A 20,819-nucleotide genomic window follows, 5' to 3' on the forward strand; every position below is an offset into this window, starting at 1 on the left:
TATACCAACCTTGACCAAAAATTATAATTGTTGATGCTGGGCCTCACCGTGCTATTTTCCGTATGTTTGAAATTTTCAACATAGAAGAACTTTTTTTAAAAAAAATTAAAAGTAAAGAAATCAACTATTAATTTACAGGAAATGTAGAGGTCAAAGAAACATACAAACAAACAAAGTATACCACAGAATGCAATCAGAAAAATTCTTACTCTGGGTAACTCTGAAAGACAAATGACAAATAGTGGAGCTAGAAAGGTTCTACCTTTTGACATAAGCAGTGATTACAAAGTGTTTGCCTTAAAACAGTACTTTAGGTTGTACATTTGTTTTAAGTAGTTTTCAGATTATGTTTTATGTACTTAATAATTAAAGATTCTTAAGTACCCAATTATAATGTCGTAAAATAAGTGAAAAAACAATTGCTTTTTCTCGAGACTTCTTCAACAACAGAAGCAGAGACAAACTGGTATTTTTTAAAATATGAGCTGAAAATTGTGCTTCCTTGCAGTTAAATAATAAGTTTTAAAAGAAAAGTGAATTAAGGTACAAAAGCATACCTCCCAGTGTTGACATGTCACCAACAGGAACTGGAGATGACAATTCAGAGCTAGGAAAAAAAATGTCTGGAGTTAATAAAATGACAGAAATGTGAGGGCTTAACTTGGGTTTGTTTTCCAGAAAGGAATTCACCTGATCTCCAAATAAGGATTCCCAAACCAAAGTACTAAGTAGCAATTAAAAAAAAAAAACTCATTTATTTTGCATTTTTTGATGCCTACTCAACTCGAATAACCCTACATAATATTACATAATACTATATATTATATAGTATGCATATATATATGTGTGTACACACACATAACATACCCTACACAATACATAATACTACATTACCACCCTACATAGTACTTCCTTACTATTTCATAACCCTGTTTCATTTTTTTCCTCAGTTCTTTTCACTATGTGAAATCATTCTGTTAATTTATTTATCTACTTCTTTATCTATGTCCATACCCTTAGTCTTCTAGAATGGCATCTCCTAATATGGTAGTCAGTGGATGTATGTGGTAATTTAATTTAAAATTGAATAAAGATTCAAAATTCAGAACCTCATCCACACTATCCACATTTCAGTGTTCAACAGTCATATGTGGCTAATGGCTATTTTAGGGAACAGCCTAGTAAAGAACATGTTCATCATCACAGAAATATCTATTTAACAAGACTGCCTCAAGAATCTAAAAAAAAAAAAAAAGAATCTAATTAAACTCCATGAGATTAAGGGCCTTATCTGTCATATTTGCACTGTATCTTCATCTTAAAACAGAAACTACCACTTAATAGGCACTGAATAGATATTTTTGGAATAAATAAATACTATTGACCAAGCAGTCTAGTGTAGAAGGCACTTGGCATACAGCTGTGAACAAAATACTCATGGTCTATGAAGGTTACCACCTAACAGAAAACAGTAACAAACATAAACGCAACAAGCAGTTCAGACACAAAAGTACTGGCAGTCACGGGGAACATAGAAGCCCAAATCTCATCTCATTTGAGAGATCACAGAATCATGAAACTTTCTAGTATAAAACAAGTCAAGCTTAGAGACATGATTTGCTATAGGCCACATTGCTCCCAGGTTTCAGGTACTCTGGCTATCCTTTTACCATTCAACCCTGCAACTGTAGGCAAAGATCAGAAGAGATCAGAGGATAATCTGAGAAAGTCCTTAAAGAAAGGGTGTTTCCGAGAGTCCAAATTTCCACATATCCCCAAATATATAATTTAAATTACAGTAATTGAAAACTCTCCTCAACTTTCCACAGGCAGTTTTCAAAGATGATTTAAACACAGTCAAAATGTTTCCCTCTTAGACTCGCTTCTGTCTCAGTGAGCCCCATCTTCACTTCAGAACCACTCCTTCAAATTGTCCTGCTGCTCTCAACTAGATCATGGGCCCACAGCCACCAGATAAACATGGCACACATCTTGAAGCAGCAGTTTTCACTTTAAAGTAAAAGCACAGAGAGCTAAGCGAACAAGACAACCAACAAGGACCTACTGCTATAGCACATGGGACTGTGCTCAGTGCTATGCGGCCACCTGGTGGAAGGGGAGTTTGGGGAGAATGGATCCATGTACATGAACAGCTCAGCCCCTTCGCTGTTCACCTGAAACTATCACAACATTTTTCATCAGCTAGATCTCAATACAAAATAAAGTTGAAAAATAAATGAATAAAACATATTAATATTAAAACATGCGTGGCTGTATTGTAGAGTATAATATAAAGTGTAAATGAATATTAAGTTACAAAATGATCATTTCAAAGACATTTCATGACTGGAATTGGAGTGGGGGAATCAGCTGAGGCCATGTTCCCTAAACCCTCAAGCTTTGGTAGAAAATTTGAGAAACATTGGCTAAAAAAAAAAAATCTCACCATAAAGATTCTCCTGGTTTTTAAAAATACTACCTAAAAATAATAACATATTAAACCAATACACCAAACTTATCACTACTTGTTATTTTTGGTACACTTTCAGGAACCTGCTTACTTAGCTGTCATTCAAAAGAATATAAAGGAATATGACATCTGGGTAAGTCATTTTGATGAATGATGAGTAGAGGAAGACCTGGGTGATAAGAAAAGGTCACGGAGCTAGTCAGTGAAGGAACTGTGGTGTAAAATAGGCCCATTTGATTCCAGAAACCTCTCTCTTACCCACATTAATTCCACACTACATGGCCTTTACGTGACCCATATTCCCTAGAAGGGCAACTAGGATGATTTTTCTTGGTCTTACTGATAGTGGTGTTACATCAAATAAATGACCTAAAAGTCAAAATGTGTAAGGACCCAGAAAGAGGAAGGGAAACCCAGTCAAAGATGGACAGCAATCAAGTATGAAGAGCAAAGAGGTCAAAGTAAAACAAAGCACAATACAGTAATCAGAATAGGAAGTTGAGATGACATGGCAGAGAAACCAGACCTCACCAGGGATTGGTCAAAGTGTCTCCTACATCAAAATCAAAATTAAGCTAATCCTCTAAGTAAGTAAGCAAGCATTCAGAATGGAGAAGTTCACTTACTTCAATATAACTAGATTTCACTTACTGAATTCAAAATAACATTTTTTTTTCAAAATAACATTATTTTAACGATGGTAAGGGCTTCCCCAGTGGTTCAAATGGTAAAGAATCCACCTGCAACACCAAAGACCTGGTTTTGATCCTTGGTTTGGGAAGATCCCTTGGAGGAGGTCGTGGCAACTCCTGTATTCTTGCCTGGAGAATCCCCAAGGACAGAAGAGTCTGGTGGCCTACAGTCCACAGGGTCACAAAGAGTTGGACAGGACTGAGAGATTAAGCACAGTGATGGCAAGTAGGCAACTCTCAGTAATTTAAAACACTTGTCCAACACTCCCAACACTTAATCCCTCATCCTCCCACACTTCTTTCAAAAGACAGTAACATGAATCCTTTCACATTTTCTCATTAGGTATGCCTCCTACAGGGATGCCCTAGAATGTCGCTCACAACAGAATTAGAATACAGAGCTGAATTGAGTTTGGAGACAGAAATGCTTCATTTCTAGGCCAAGCCACAAATTTGAAGTTGGTCAGCTAAGATCTTTAGCTTAATGTCAGCAGCAAACAACCGTCTACTGTCTCATTTCCTCAGCTTATTCAGCACATAATTTTTTCATCACAGCTGCTACCTAATCATGTCAGTGGAATTCAGATGGAACTGTGTCAAAAATACCATAGTCACACGGAACCTATGTTTAAAAACATAGTAGGGGACTTCCCTGGTGGTGCAGTGGATAAGAATCCACCTGCCAGTGCAGAGGACACAGGTTCAATCCCTGGTCCGGGAAGACTATACATGCCACAAGAAACCTGTGAACTACAACTTACCTACTCTAGAGTCCGTGAGCAACAACTACTGAAGCCCAAGTGCCTACAGCCTCTGCTCCACGGCAAGAGGAGCCACAGCAATGAGAAGCCAGCGCACCACACTAGAGAGTAGCCCCCACTCACTACAACTAGAGAAAAGCCACGCACAGCAACGAAGACCCCGCACAGCCAAAATAGATAAATGAAACTGTTAAAAATAAATAACAAAAATACAGTAAAACAAGCCAACAATAACTTCATACCTAGATTACTATTCCCTTTTACAATTTCTTACACTTCACCTTGCTCTAGAACCTGTTAACTATAATCAGCATTTAACAAGAAAAAAATTAAGGCAAGGAGTTAGGAATCCTGGGTGCTAGTTCCAGATGTATCACTAACCTTGCGTATAGCTTGGGAAGATGCCTCAGTTGCTCTAGGCCTCAAGATCTAATCTCTAAAACAGGAATATCTCTTACTCTACCTACTTCACCAAGCTGTTGGTGAAAACTAAATAAAACATCATTATACAGAAGCACTATGTAAAGGATGAAATGCTAAAGAAACATAAAACAAGGGTGCGAGTTGGATCAAGATGGCAGAGGAGTAGAACAAAGAGCTCACCCTTTCCCACAAATATATAACAAAATATATCTACATATGAAAGGATTCTCATAGAACATCTACTAAATGCTGGCAGATCTCAGATTTCCACAAGGGCAAGAAAATCTCCATGTAACTGAGTAGGACAAAAGAAAAAGGAGAGAAAGCAATAGGATGGGACCTGCACTCCTGGGAGCGAGCTGTGGAAGAGGAAAGGTTTCAACCAGTCAGTGGAAGACAAGAGGAGCGAGCTCTGCTGCACAGAGGGCTGGTGCCCCCAGCCTGGCAGCACTCCCCAGCCTGTGACACTCATCTGCTGGGGTGGGGCTGGATACTGAGACCCCAGTTCCCATGCTCAGATACAGGGAGGCCTGGGGTTGGCTATGTGGTGACGCCCTTAGGGAGCCAGGGTGTGGTGTGTCACACGGAGGGAGTGCGGGAAGACACCTGGACCCATCAGAAAAGCAAGGTGCCATTGCCGGGGAGTGCAGAAGGAAGTGTGCACAACTGCCATGGAAGCTTCTTTTTCAAGGCAGGGCACCACCTACCCTCTTCTACATAAGTTCCTGGTGCAGCTATTGCTGCCACCTTGGACTCCAGAGGTAGCTGGGACTGCTGCCCTGTGTCTCTGGGAGTATGCACACGGCCAGGCACCTGAACACCACTATAAAAGGGATCATGGCCAGCACATGCTGAGAAAAGAGACAGCAAGCTTTCAAACCAAAAACAGCCCTCATGTCAAAAACGTATTAAACCCACACAAGCTACACAGGGACACTCGTGCTTATAAACAGCTCTCCAAGACAACAGTAGATAATTGTTTCCCCTAAACTCACAGAGTGAGCGAAATACAAGCAAAACGAAGAAGCAGAGGAACCACTCCCAGTTAAAGACTAAGAGAATTCCCCTAAAGGAACAATGAAACAGACCTCTTCAGCCTAATAGACACTGAGCTCAAAAAGAAGGTAACGAAAATACTGAAGGAATTAAGAGAGGTAATCACTAGAAGTGCAGATCACTATAAAAATGAACTAGCAACTATAAGGAGGAACCAAGAATAATTAGAAAATTTATTTGCTGAGATGAAGGCTGAGCTAAAAACAATGAATAGCAGAATAAATGATGCAGAAGAAAGAATAAATGATCTCGAAATTACCCAGTCAAAACAGCAGACAGACTGTTTACAATAGTTAGGACATGGAAGCAACCTAGATGTCTATTGGCAGATGAATGGATTAAAAAGTTGTCATATATATACACAATGGAATATTACTCAGTAATTAAAAAGAACACATTTGAGTCAGTTCTAATGAGGTGGATGAAACTGGAGCCTGTTATACAGAGTGAAGTCAGAAAAAAAATACCAATACAGTATATTAACGCATATATATGGAATTTAGAAAGATGGTTAACAATGACGCTATATGGAAGACAGCAAAAGAGACACAGATATAAAGAACAGACTTTTGGACTCTGTGGGAGAAGGTGAGGGTGGGATGATTTGAGAGAACAGCACCGAAACAGGTATATTACCATATGTGAAATAGATGACCAGTCCAAGTTTGATGCATGAAACAGGGCACTCAAAGCTGGTGCACTGGGACAACCCAGAGGGATGGGATGGGGAGGGAAGTGGATGGTGGGGCAGGTTGGGACTGCCACACCTGTAGCTGATTCATGTCAATGTATGGCAAAAAGCACCACAATATTGTAAAGCAATTAGCCTTCAATTAAAATAAATAATTTTTTAAAAAATGCAGTCAGAAAACCAAATGAAATTAAAAAATGAAGCAACATAAGAGACCTATGGGACAATATAAAGTGTGCAGTCTATGCATAATAGGGATTACAGAAGGAGAAGAAAGAGAAAAGTGGATTCAAAACATATTGGAATAAATTATGGCTGAAAACCTCCTAAAGTTAAAGAAGGAAACAAATATCCAGATATAGGAAGCTAACAAGATGGACCCGAACAGACCTATACCAAGACATATTTTAATAAAACAGGGTTTAATGGAGAACATGTCAGCCCAAACAGAATAATATATATGCTTTTAAAAAAAACTGTATTTGGCTTTGTGATCATGATGGGCATCCTCAACTACAAATCTGACTTAATGGCAATACCAAGAAAAATAAATTCCACAGATCAGTCCTTACACTGAGAATAGCACCAGGGGCCTGATAATAGACTTGGGTGACGGAACAGAAACTCATCCAACAAATACTTAGTGAGCACACATCCTAGGCTGACTTTGTGTTAAAGATACAACTGTAAGACAAGATGGCAGGGAGTTAGGTGACTGGAGCTAAGAGGAGATATTTTCAAGATGTCTTGCTGGAGCTCTCTCCGCCCCGGGTCGCCGCAACCTCCACCACTTTCGGGCCTAGTAGCCTGAAGCAAAAAAAAAGAGAAAAAGATAAAAAAAAAAAAAAAAAAAAACCCGAAAACGCTTTAAAATTAAAAAAAAAAATAGAGAAAGGAAAAGAAAAAAATGAATCCTCTTCGGAGAACCCGCGGGGAAGTCACTTTCGCAGGCTTCCGGCCTGCCCGCCGCCGCTGCACCTGGGCGTCTGTCGGTCCCCTTCCATCGGTCCGGCGGTGAGCCGCCCGCGCGCCCGCATCCACGCCGCCGCCCGGTTGCGCCGCGTGGCAGCCCCGCGCCCGCCGCCCTCGCCCCCCGCGCGCGGGCCTCCCCGCACCGCGTGTCCGCGCTGCCCTTCGCCGGCCCGGCGTGGGAGGCGGCTGCGCGCTCGGGCCGCCGGGGGCGTGCCTAGTCGGCACCGACAAATATTTGGTTTCCCTCTTCCCCGGGCTGCTGTAATCTTAAACCGCCGGGGCCCGAGGCCTATATTTATAAAGAAACGCGCGTCCTGGAGGCCGCCGTGGGCACCGCTGGGTTGCCTCTGGAAGTTTTTTTGTCATTCGGAGGGGAGTCCACGTTTTAATTTTTCCCCTTTTTTTTGAAATTGGGAGCTTCAGACCAGGACAGCTGAAAAATTTCAAACTCCCAGGGAGGGCCATATTGTTTTTGAGAGCCTTTTGTCTGCGGTTTGGCAGTCTCGTCCGAGCCGTCCCCGAACTCCTCTCCGGCCCTCGGAGCCGACTCCCAGCTTCTCCGAGCTTCACTGCCACCTGTGAGCCGCGGCGTGGGCCACGGCTCCGAGCGGAGCCCCCTTTGTCCCGTGCGGTCCCTCTTAAGAAGTCCTCCTGGCGGGGCTTGGGGTGGGGTGGGGCTGGGGAGATGAACGCTGCGGCCAGCAGCTACCCCATGGCCTCCCTGTACGTGGGTGATCTGCACTCGGACGTCACCAAGGCCATGCTGTACCAAAAGTTCAGTCCTGCAGGGCCTGTGCTGTCCATCCGGGTCTGCCGCGATATGATGACCCGCCGCTCCCTGGGTTATGCCTACGTCAACTTCCAGCAGCCGGCTGACGCTGAGCGGGCCTTGGACACCATGAACTTTGATGTAATTAAGGGAAAGCCAATCCAAATCATGTGGTCTCAGAGGGATCCATCTCTGAGAAAATCTGGTGTGGGAAACGTCTTCAAGAACCTGGACAAATCTATAGATAACAAGGCACTTTACGATACTTTTTCTGCTTTTGGGAACATTCTGTCTTGCAAGGTGGTGTGTGATGAGAACGGCTCTAAGGGTTATGCCTTTGTCCACTTGGAGACCCAGGAGGCTGCCGACAAGGCCATGGAGAAGATGAACGGCATGCTCCTCAATGACCGCAAAGTGTTTGTGGGCAGATTCAAGTCTCGAAAAGAGCGGGAAGCCGAACTTGGAGCCAAAGCCAAGGAATTTACCAATGTTTACATCAAAAACTTCGGGGAAGAGGTTGATGATGAGAATCTGAAAGAGCTATTTAGCCAGTTTGGTAAGACCCTAAGTGTCAAGGTGATGAGAGATCCCAGTGGGAAATCCAAAGGCTTTGGCTTTGTGAGTTACGAAAAACACGAGGATGCCAATAAGGCTGTGGAAGAGATGAATGGAAAAGAAATCACTGGGAAGGTCATTTTCGTTGGCCATGCACAAAAGAAAGTGGAGCAGTAGGCCGAGGTAAAGCAAAAATTTGAATAGCTGAAGCAGGAGAGGATTAGTCGCTATCAGGGGGTGAATCTCTACATTAAGAACTTGGATGACACCATCGATGACGAGAAGTTAAGGAAAGAGTTTTCTCCTTTTGGATCAATCACCAGTGCTAAGGTGATGCTGGAGGATGGGAGAAGCAAAGGATTTGGCTTTGTCTGCTTCTCATCCCCTGAAGAGGCAACCAAAGCAGTCACAGAGATGAATGGACGCAATGTGGGCTCCAAGCCACTGTATGTCGCTCTGGCCCAGAGAGAGGAGAGAAAGGCTCACCTGACCAACCAGTATATGCAGCGGGTGGCCGGGATGAGGGCACTGCCCGCCAACGCCATCTTAAATCAGTTCCAGCCTGCAGCTGGGGGCTACTTTGTGCCAGCAGTTCCACAGGCTCAGGGAAGACCTCCATATTACACACCTAACCAGTTAGCACAGATGAGGCTTAATCCACACTGGCAGCAAGGTAGGAGACCTCAAGGCTTCCAAGGAATGCCAAGTGCTATATGCCAGTCTGGGCCTCGTCCAGCTCTTCGCCATCTGGCTCCAACTGTTAATGCTCTGGCCTCTCGCAGCCTCCCTACTACCGCTCAGAGAGTCGGGTCTGAGTGCCCGGACCGCTTGGCTATGGACTTTGGTGGGGCTGGTGCCGCCCAGGAAGGGCTGACTGACAGCTGCCAGTCTGGAGGTGTTCCCACAGCTGTGCAGAACTTAGCGCCTCGTGCTGCTGTTGCTGCCGCTGCTCCTCGGGCTGTTGCACCTTACAAATATGCCTCCAGTGTCCGCAGTCCTCACCCTGCCATCCAGCCCCTGCAGGCACCCCAGCCTGTGGTCCATGTGCAGGGGCAGGAGCCGCTGACCGCCTCCATGCTGGCTGCAGCACCCCCCCAGGAACAGAAGCAGATGCTGGGTGAATGTCTGTTCCCACTTATCCAGATGATGCACTCGAACCTGGCTGGGAAGATAACTGGGATGCTGCTGGAGATCGACAACTCGGAGCTGCTGCACATGCTGGAGTCCCCCGAGTCTCTCCGCTCCAAGGTGGATGAGGCTGTGGCGGTCCTTCAGGCTCATCATGCCAAGAAAGAAGCTGCTCAGAAGGTGGGTGCTGTTGCTGCTGCTACCTCTTAGACAAGAACGAACCGATTCAAAATCCAAATAAACCCTCATGGAATTCAGCTCAAGGTTTGAAGACTTCCTAGCTTGTCCTATGGACCTCAACACCAAGAACCATAATTGCAAATTTAATAGGTCATTTTGTATCAAAAGGTCAATTATGAAGCACCTAGAATTTTTCAATTTAAAGAATATATTCTCTGGGTTCTGATATGGCCCAGACCGTGTTAACTTTTTTTCTATTGTGGGTTTTGATTTTTTTCCCCCAGAAATTGGTTTTATTTGATGTACCCAAGTCTTAAGTTTCTCAATAAAGAAAAAAATCTCCATAAAAAAAAAGATGTCTTGCTGGAGACAAGTGGTGGAGGAGGATTTTTTGTAAAATAGGTAACTTGGGAAGATTTGAGCATGTTTAAATGTTAATAAGTAGTTGGTAATGGGAGAAGCTGAAGACTCAGGAGAGACAGAAAAAACAATTACAGGTTGATGTCTAAGAGGTAAGATAGGATATGAAGTCCTGAGTAATGTAGGAAATGCTTTCTTTTAAACAGACTTGCCAGATGACAGTAAGGGGAGGTGAAATTGGTACACAGCAGAGTATCTGGTGTAAGTCATACATTAGCAGTTGGGTTAGAGTTCACATAGAAGCAACTTAAATTACAGAGAAGTAATGTGGTAAGCAGAAGAGCGATCTCCCAAAGGTGTCCATATCTTAATCCCCAGAACATGACTATGTTATCTGCAAAGGAAAGTAAGGTAACAGATGGAATTAAGGGTGCTGATCAGCTGGCCTTAATTCTTAAGTAGAGACCATATCCTCTGGTTTTACCAGGTAGACCCAATGTAGTCAGGTATGCGTGTGTGTGTGCTAAGTTGCTTCAGTCATGTCTGACTCTTTTTGACCCTACAGATTGTAGCCTGCCAGGCTCCTCTGTCCATGCAATTCTCCATGCAAGAATACTGGAGTGGGTTTCATTCCCTTCCCCAGGGGATCTTCCCAACTCAGGGATAGAACCCACATCTCTTAAAACTTCTGCACTGGCAAGCAGGTTCTTTACCACTAGCACCACCTGGGAAGCCCCAGGGTACTCATAAGGACCCTTAAATGTGGAAGAAGGCAGAAGAATGTCAGAGTGACAGAATGTGAGAAAGTCAGTCACTGCTAGTCATAAGCCAACCAACATGGGTAGCCTCTAGACACTGAAAAAGGCAAGAAAACAGATTTTCCCCTCGAGTCTCCAGATAAGTACGCAGGTCTGCCAACATGCTGAGAATCATGTCAAGCTTCTGCACTACAGAACTAGAAGATAAATTTGTGGGTTTTTTTTTTCAGTTTTATTGAGACATAATTAACATACAGTACTGTACAAGTTCAAGGTGTACAGCATAATCATTTGATCCACAAATCTGTGTTTTTTAAGCTACCAAAGTTTGTGATAATTTGCTGCAGCAGCAATAGAAAACTAATACAAGAATCTCAACACAGAATGAGAGCCATCTCAAGAAAATCATAAAAATAAATTTAAATATAGAAAGTGATTAAAGATTTTAAGGGATGACTACAATATTCAACTTAAAGAGGGGCTAAGTGAATTTCCAGGCCACTCCCAGTATTAGCTAACTCCAGGTCCCCTCATTTCAGCAAGTACTATAGTTGATGCTTTTCATCCCACTCCAACCTGATCTGCTCTAGTTTCATGGGAAGGATATCAACTTTTAAATTTTCAAATTCAGTTAAACATACTTCAAATTTAGTTCATATGTACTGCTATTTTTATACATGCCCTACGCCCTATTTTCTTTTTTTTTCCTATTTTCTAAGGATGATAAATAATACTTCGAGTCCCCTCACATCTAGGACATCAACAAAACATATATGACACACTCAGTTCTCTAATTTATTTATGAATTTGTTTCAATGTGATTAACACATTTTTCCAAGAAATAGTAGATGAATGCAGCAAACTGCACCCAACCAAAGTGAGCTATGAAGGAATACACAAACTACACCTCAAACATCTTCCAGCTACCTCTGTTCAGCTACTCCATGTGCTATGTGTTATAACATCAATCCACATATGGTGTTACAAGTTACGACTTTTCAATCTATTTCAGATAACCTTCCTTCATCACTTTATAACTCATGAGCCACTATCTTTCCAATGTCTGTTTTCTCAGGCAAACTCCAAGGCTTCTTCCAGATTACAAGTGATATTTATTATTATGGCTTTTATACACTTCTTAACCATGTAAGATGTGCTATCGTTCTCATTAGGTACAACCATGAAGATTCCTGGCAGGACCCACCAGATTGTTAAGTCTACCACATGTGTGTTGGAATGGCAATCTGAAGGAACCTCTGAGCTCTGCCTCTTAAAGCTAAAGGACCCACAGCTAAAGCACCACACGGCCCCACATCTAAGTTGGTGCTCAATCCCAGGCCCTAAAACAGACTTGGTGGTACTGTTAGCTATATGAAGTGAGACCACAAAGAGTCCCACTTCCCTCCTGCTTACTCACACTTGATTTGAAACTTACATATACGCCACTGCCATCAAGAGATGCACTCTGATTATGCATCTGCCTGGACTCTGCTGCCCAGGCTATGCCTCTGGACACTGGCTCACCTTGGTGCTTTTCAATCTGTTGCTCCATCTAACTTGAGGCAAGATTATGGACCTTAACTGCATGCCCCAGTCATTTTTTTTTTTTTCCCCAAAAAAGTCACCTACATACTGGCATAACCTAGATACTGAGTATGGATAGAATCAGAAATCAATTAGTCCCTGTAGACTCAAAATCCCTCACCTTCCATGATCTGCTTTGTCCTGCCACTGCTCGGGAGCCAGAAACAAACTTAATACTAAGCCTAAAGGCCCACAGAGCCATGACTCAAATCACTGGAGGATTCATTAAGGTTGTGCTAGTCCTATGCTTCAAGATCACAAACATCATTAAGCCATAAAGTGACCCACACTACAACTCCATCTTTTAATAAACCATCCTCCACTAAGGTGTACCATTTTAGATAAATAGTATTAGCCTGTAAGCCTCAACAACGGTAGATCATTTTGTATTCCAGTTCCAAAAATCTATTTCCTCACCAAGAGAAAGGAACAAGTCCACCTCTTAAAAGGTCAGACAGTAAACAAGCACAGTGGCTGTGAAGGTGGTTTGGAAAGGGAAGTGGCCTCAAGATGAGGAAAAGACTTTGAGACTTACCCACAGGTCTGGTTATTGCAGGAACTGACAAGAAATAGGAAGGAATCGTTAAATTTGGGCTGAATCTTAGAATAAGTATGATATATCTCTGCTGCCAAACATGAACTTAGGGGAAGAAAAGACACTCACCCACTTACAGTCTCCTTTGCATATGTCAGTTTCTAAGGAAAACAAAGATATAAAAATGACCATGTGAGTGAAAGACAGTTATTAAGCAGTAAACAAAACTTATTGCACAAAGAACACTAATGCCCTAACACAGAATCTATGTTATTATTCTTATAGTTAAAGCAAAGTACTAATGATGCAAAGTTTGTTTTGTGACTCAGAACATCCCATCCACCACTCAGTTTCTGTGTATGTTCCCCAAAGTCCCGTGCTCTCTTAATGGACACAGATTAACAGACTTTACCTGCTAATCATTCCAGAAAGGTCTACGGGTTAGAGATTGGTAGAGTTTTACATTAATCTTCCATGGACTTAGAACCAGAACCAAAGTGTTTTGTGATCTACTACATTTATAGAAATTCCTATCACAGAGTAATATCATCACACGGATAAAACAACTGTGAAATCTAACTCTCCAGAATTCAGACAAAAAGATAAACTGTATCCATAGTTGGATTATTCCTTTGGGGCATTCAAAGAAAATTGTGTCCAAGTTTGTCTAAACTAGTGGTTTTATTTTGAGACCAATATGATAATTTGGAATCAAATTCTATTTTCTCTTTCTCAGCTATGGAAGCAAATCCGAAAAATTTCTCTGCTGCTGGGCCTCAACTTCCTTATCTGTAAAATGGAGAGATGATTACTCTAAATAATTCTTAAGATATTTATAAATAACTCACTGTTCTTTTTACTCTACACACTCTCCTAGAACAATCTCAGCAGGTCTTTTTTTTCTAAATTTAATCATCTAACACCTTCAACTGGGATTTTATTTCCTTTAATTAATCTCTCTTGATACATATAAGCATAGCAAAATCATCAATTAATCAATTTGTACAATTAGCTTTAAAATTTTATAGGCCAGCATGGTAGTTATTTTTAAAATGCTGGAATTCTGAGTTCTAATAAAGGTTGTCAACCACATAAATTTACCATCTATGAGTAAACAGCTATTGCTATATTTAAAATCAAGCTAAAGAAATAGATGTATATATACGTATAACTGAATCACTATGCTGTAAAGCAGAAATCAACTCAGCAATGTAAATCAACCTTATTTCAATTATTTAAAAAAAAGGTAAAATCAAGCTTCCTTTAGTCTTTGGACAGCCAGTGATTGTTTAAGTAACATTCTCAACCCCTCTCATGATTTCAAGTACTACCTCAAGGCTGGTGATCCCTATAGCTGTATTTATAACCCAGACCACTCTTCTGGGCTTCATACTTATATATTAAGCAATTCACATTTCACAGATGGCTCAAAACAATGCATTAAAAAGTAAACTCACTCACCCCACCAGTGTCTACAAGCTGCTTCTCTGCCTGAGTTCTCAGTGGTAGCCATCGAAGCTAGAAGTTGGGAGGCTTCCAGGGTCATGCCTTCATCATTGCCCACTCCTATCCAATCTGTCACTGAGTGCTACTGATCCTTTTCCTATTTATATCCCCTATGCTCCCTTTCTCTACTTCATGGTTTACATAGGATTCTCATCCCCTCAGGCCTCAAGTAGCAACTGATCTCTGCTCATCTTGTCCCCTCTGATCTATCATATGGTGTACAGAAACCACAATAACCATTTTACAGTTCCAAACTGTACAATCACCCCTGAGACTTGCCAACTTACACCCCTTCAATGGCTTTCTATCAACTACAAACTTCTTAAGCTATCCACCCCTCTAGTCTGATCTATCAAATCTAGTCTACTCTTCTGATATGCTGGCCAACATATACATGTATTATTGTTAGTCACTAAGTCGTAGCCAACTCTTTTGCGACTCTATGGACTGTAGCCCACCAGGCTTCTCTGTCCATGGGATTTCCCAGGCAAGAACACTGAACTGGGTTGCCATTTCCTTCTCTAGGAGATCTTCCTGACTCAGGGATTGAACCCATGTCTCCTTCATTCTTTACCAGGCAGATGCTTTACCACTGAGCCACCAGAGAAGCCCACATTTTATTATATACAACTAATAATAATAAAATGTAAGAAGTACAATACTGAAGAATGAGTAAAGAATTATGGTGTTCAAAAGATAAATCTGCTAGGATGGGGGTTGAGGGTTGTTTCCTCATGAAGGAGATTACATCTGAGCTGAGGACATGCAGGACTTGAACAAAAGGAAGAAGGATATAAGGGGGCTCTCACACATGTACAATCTATCACATAGATCACATAGATCTAAACAGTTTCCTTCTCTTGCCATGAATACATGCAACATGAAAAAGGGAAGGTGGGCAGATAATTTGTCTACATGCAGCTTGCTTATCCTTTGCTAAGAATAAATTTAAAACAAGGAAAACAAGTAAGCAAATGCATTAGAATCACATTTATACTTTATTAAACATTTATCCAATGATCTATACCCTCTATCTTCAATTAGTTATTGATTCAACTTTGAACTGATAAAATGCAAAACTCTGGCAAGAATGTTTGACTCTCACAGATTAATATTCTTAGCCTAAATCTTTGTAGAGTATTATTTTCAAATGCTTAAATTTATAAACAATCCTGAGGTTTTTGCTGGCTTCACAATGCTTATTAATTATAATGGCCAGAGCTAGAGATACAAAGATTGGCCACCCTGTGGTAGGTCACCTGAAGAGCCTAATTCAACACAGGAGTAACACAGGAATCTGGCATTCACGCTTTCTTCCTTCAGGCCTGAGCTCTGTATATGTGCTCATATAGTAGTACAGTAATTTCTTCCCTTGTTACTACATTTACCTGCATAATTAAGCTTCTATGTTCCACAGACTGACTAAAATGTGTGCCCATTTCAAATATAGTCGTGATTCCATCCTCACACAAATTCATCCAATAATGATATTCCTCACGCCCAGGAAGTCGATCCCAAAAAGTCCTGAAAGCTTCCCAGACAGCTTCTTGGCATACTGAAAAATAAACAGAGAGGTATTTTTTATGGAAAGGACTTTAGGTTTCTCACAATGACTACGGACCTGTTATTTCAGATTCCTGAGACACTCTTGCACACAGGGTCTCTTCTGCAGGGACATGGGGATGATTCTCATTCAAAGCCCTTCTGTACACCCCATTTAAACTTGTCAGACCTGAAGAGACTCTGCATTCCCCACTCCTTTCCCTTGCAAAGGAATCTGATTCACCTCCTCATAGGCAGGGGTTTTTGCTTCTCTTTAAAAAAAAAAATCCATGTTTATGTTTTAGCAAAGTACAGCTGATACTGAGAATATTTCAACAGGACAAATAACCTGTGGTATATCCATATGATGGGATTAGAATTCAGTCATAAAAAGAAATGAGGCTTCAAGCCATGAAAAAACATGGAGAAGATTTAAATGCATATTGCTAAGTAAGAGAAGCCAATCTGAAAAAGTGACATACTGTATGGGTCCAATGATAATACATTCTGGAAAAAGCAAAATTATATAAACTGTAAAAAGATCTATGGTTGTCAGGGATTGGGGGGAGGGAAAGATACTGGAGGTGGAAACTGATGGATTTTAGGGCAGTGAAACTATCTGTATGACACTGTAACAGTGGATACATGTCACTGTACTTTTGTTAAAATCCACAGAAAACACAAGAGAATGAGTGCACTCTAATGTAAATTATGACACTATTGTCTTGAATCCTGTTACTAGGGCTCAGGCTATGCATCTTATCTAATACGGAGAAATCCAGAATGGAACAAAGTCTTTTTTTTAAGGTAATATAGTTTATTTTCAGAATCGTGGAGCCCAAAGCATGAGGAACAGTCAATTTAGTGCATAAGGCAAGAAAAAGAAATCCTGGAGGGATGGGGTGGGGAGAGAGGTGGGAGGCCAGTTCATGTTGATGTATGGCAAAGCCATCACAATACTGTAAAGTAATTATCCTCCGATTAAAATAAATAAATAATTTTTTTAAGAAATAAAAGGCATACAAAATTGGAAGATAAGAAAAAAAACTATGTCTTTATTTGTAGATGAACTAATCACCTATGTAGAAAACCCTACAGAATATATGAAAGAGCTGCTAGAACTAATACGTGAGTTTACAGAGTTACAGAATAAAAGATCAATACATTAATCAATTGTATGTTTATATACTAGCAAGGAACAATCAAAGACCATTTTTTAAAAAAATACTGTCAATAACAGCATGAAAGAAGTGAAATAAATCTGACAAAAAGATATATAAGATCTATACACTAAAACTTATAAAACACTGCTGAGAGAAACTGACAAAGATCAAAATAAATGAGGGGATACATCCATAGAGCAAAATAGTCAATACAGCTAAGGTTGCAACTCTTCCCAAATTGATCAACAGATTTAACACAAACCAAATCAAAATTCCAGTAGCTTGACATGTACAAATTGGCAAGCTGATTACAATATTTATATGGAAGACAAAGGACCTAGCATAATCAAACAGATTTAAAAAGAACAAAGTTGAAGGACTTGCACTACTTGATTCAAAGACTTATTATAAAGCTTACAGTAATCAAGAGAGTAAGGCATTGGCATTAAAACAGATAAATAAATATGTGTAAGAGAATAAAAAATGAAGAAATAGATCCATCATACAGAAAAGACTGATTTTCAGCACATGTACAAAAGCTAGAAAAGATAATCTTTTTAATAAATGATGCTGGAACTGGCTATGCAAATACAAAAAAATTTAATTTTGACTCATATACACCAAATACAAATATTAACTCACAGTAGATCAAAGACCTATGTGTAAAACCAAAAAATTATAAAACTTCTACAGGAAAAAATAACAGAAAATCTTTGTGACTCTGAGCTAAGCAAACTTCGATCCAATACCAAAAGCAAGTATGAAGCAAAAAAAACCCACCTGACATATCAAAATCTAAAACTGTTCCTCAAAAGACATTGTTAAGAAAAATAAAACAAAAACCAAACATTGGGAGAAAATTTATGCAAAACATATACCTGACAATGAATTTGAATTTGGAATCCATAAAGAACTCTTATAACTCATTAATAGGACAAACAATCCAATTATTTTTAAAATCAGCAAAATATTCGAATAGAAACTTTACCAAAAAAGATGTACAAATGGCAAATGAGCACATGAAAAAGTGCTCAATGTCATTAGCCTTCAAGAAAACACAAGTTAAAACCACAATAAGATGTCACTTCATATCTACTAGAATGCGGTAGTTTAGTCACTAAGTCATGTCCGACTCTTGTGACCCCATGGACTATAGCCTGCCAGGCTCCTCTGTCCACAGGATCCTCCAGGCATTAATACTGGAGTGGGTTGCCATTTCCTTCTCCAGAGGATCTTCCTGACCCAGGAATTGAACTCATGTCTCCTGCACTGCAGTCAGATTCTTTACCGATTGAGCTATGAGGGAAGCTGCATCTACTAGAATGGTTACAGTTAAAGAAGACCGACTATACCAAACATTACATAGACGTGGAAAAACCAGAGTCCCAATACACCGCTGGTGGTACAACTACACTGAAAAACAGCTTTGGCAACTTAAAAGTTAAACATAGAACTATCATGTGATCCATCCATTCCACTCCAATTAACCAACAGATATGAAAGCAGATGTCCACACAAAAAAACTGTTCACAAACATTCATGACCGCTTTCTCTATAATCACCAATAACTGAAAACCACCGAAATATCCCCAAATGCAGTATATCCACAAAATGTTTTAATACCCCAAAATAATTGGTAACAAAGTATTGATACATCAAAAAATCACAGATGAGTCTCAAAACAATTAAACTGAGTAAAAGAAGCTAAACAAACAAAAAAAAGAGTACATAGTATGAATACATTCATATATATAAGTGTAGAAAATGCAAACAATACCTGGTAATAGATAGATTAGTGGTTACCTCAGCTCTTAGGTCAAGGGAGGTGCTCAGGAAGGAAGGGATTATAAAGGCACTTGAGAAAATGTTTGGAGGTAACTGAAAAATTCATTATCTTAATTGTAGTGATAATTCAAGGATAAATACATTTTTCAAAACTAATCAGACTATATACTTTAAATATGCACAGTTTATAGGCTATATTTTAAAAGGTCCAACTACTAATATAATTTTTTAAAGGGAGGATACTATTAATTACTTCCTACTCCAAGCACCCCTAAATATCTGCTTAATTTCAAAAGTCATTGAGTGCAGTTGCTTCTTGCTTAAATGGAGCTATTCTTCAAATGTGTTATACCAAACAGCAACTGATATCAAATTATCTATGAAAGGAAAAACTCAGCAAACCATTAGAGTGAATTAGTTCAGTGGAAAGAGCTAAAATCCTTGGTTTGACAGTGAGTGGATCTAAACAATGTCTAAATTGGTTCTAGGAGCATAATCCAATTACCTCTTCCAAATCTCTTCAAAATCAAGACCTATGTTGAAATATTCATGCCCTCCTTCCCAGAAAAATACCTACTACTGCTTCACTGACTACACTAAAGACTTTGTGTGAAGTACAACAAACTGGAAAATTCTTAAAGAGATGGGAATACCAGACCACCTTACCCGTCTCCTGAGAAACCTATATGCAGGACAAGAAGCAAAACTTAGAATTGGACATGGAACAACTGGACATGATTCAAAATTGAGAGAAAGGAGTACAAAAAGGCTGTATACTGTCACTCTGCTTATTTAACTGCTATGCAGAGTACATCATGCAAAATGCCAGGCTGGATGAAGCACAAGCTGGAGTCAAGATTGCCAGGAGAAATATCAACAACCTCAGATATGAGATGATGCCACTCCAATGGCAGAAAATGAAGAGAAATTAAAGAGCCTTTCATGAGGGTGAAAGAGGAGAGGGAAAAAGCTGGCTTAAGACTACTGTTTTAAGTTCAAAATGTGTTCAACATTGAACTAAGTTCGAACAAATGTTTGAACTAAACATTCAAAAAACTAAGATCATGGCATTCGGTCCCATCACCTTATGGCAAATAGACAGGGAAAAAGTAGAAGCACTGACAGTTTTATTGAAACCATTGCTGCTGGTTTCAGTATTTGGACCCACCAGCCAATAAGAATATTTCTTAGTTCTTGCTTAAAAAAATAAGACATACTGAACTCTGTGTAAAATGCACCCATGAAATTGAGACTGTGCTACATAAATACTACAAAACAAAGCAAGCCAAGTAGATGTAGAAAATTCATCTTTTCAAAGGATGAAAATACCAAATGTTGTTAAGATGTAAATCATTCTTTTAACTAGAGCTTCTGAATCAGTATGGAAATGGTTCTAGAAGGGAAAAAGAGACCTCTGAGAACTTCTTCTTAAAGGAGGTTAAATATACCATTAGCTAAGATCAAGGAGAGCAAAAAGTCTAAGTAGTGATAGATTCTCTCTTCTTGGGCTCCAAAATCACTGTGGACGGTGATTGCAGCCATCAAATTAAAAGACATTTGTTCCTTGGAAGGAAAGCTATGGCAAACCTGAAGTGAAGTGAAGTGAAATTAAAGTCACTCAGTCGTGTCCAACTATTTGCAATCCCATGGCCTATACAGTCCATGGGATTCTCTAGGCCAGAATACTGGAGTGAGTAGCCCTTTCCTTCTCCAGGGGATCTTCCCAACCCAGGGATTGAGCCCAAGTCTCCTGCATTGCAGGCGGATTCTTTACCAACTGAGCCACAAGGGAAGCCCAAGAATACTAGAGGTGGGTAGCCTATCCTTTCGCCAGCAGATCTTCCCGACCCATGAATCGAACCAGAGTCTCCTGCATTGCAGTCAAATTC

General features: G+C 40.3%; 1 protein-coding gene and 1 pseudogene across 1 annotated transcript in view; one reads left to right on the forward strand and one right to left on the reverse strand.

The window, feature by feature from the left end:
• The window catches only part of IMPG2 (interphotoreceptor matrix proteoglycan 2), an 82,608-nt gene that overhangs the window by 59,088 nt on the left and 2,701 nt on the right, over window positions 1–20,819 (reverse strand). The window contains exons 3-5 of the mRNA XM_088836658.1: window positions 15,829–15,995; window positions 13,064–13,095; window positions 558–607 (exon numbers count right to left, since the gene is read on the reverse strand). Of these exons, the coding sequence (XP_088692784.1) occupies window positions 558–607; window positions 13,064–13,095; window positions 15,829–15,995 (249 nt within the window). The remainder of the gene's footprint in view (window positions 1–557; window positions 608–13,063; window positions 13,096–15,828; window positions 15,996–20,819) is intronic.
• Window positions 7,751–9,952, forward strand: LOC129548699 (polyadenylate-binding protein 4 pseudogene; annotated as a pseudogene).

Source organism: Moschus berezovskii, chromosome 1, assembly GCF_049115385.1.
Source record: "Moschus berezovskii isolate FMDL1 chromosome 1, NW_MosBer_1.0, whole genome shotgun sequence".
Classification (NCBI taxonomy): domain Eukaryota; kingdom Metazoa; phylum Chordata; class Mammalia; order Artiodactyla; family Moschidae; genus Moschus; species Moschus berezovskii.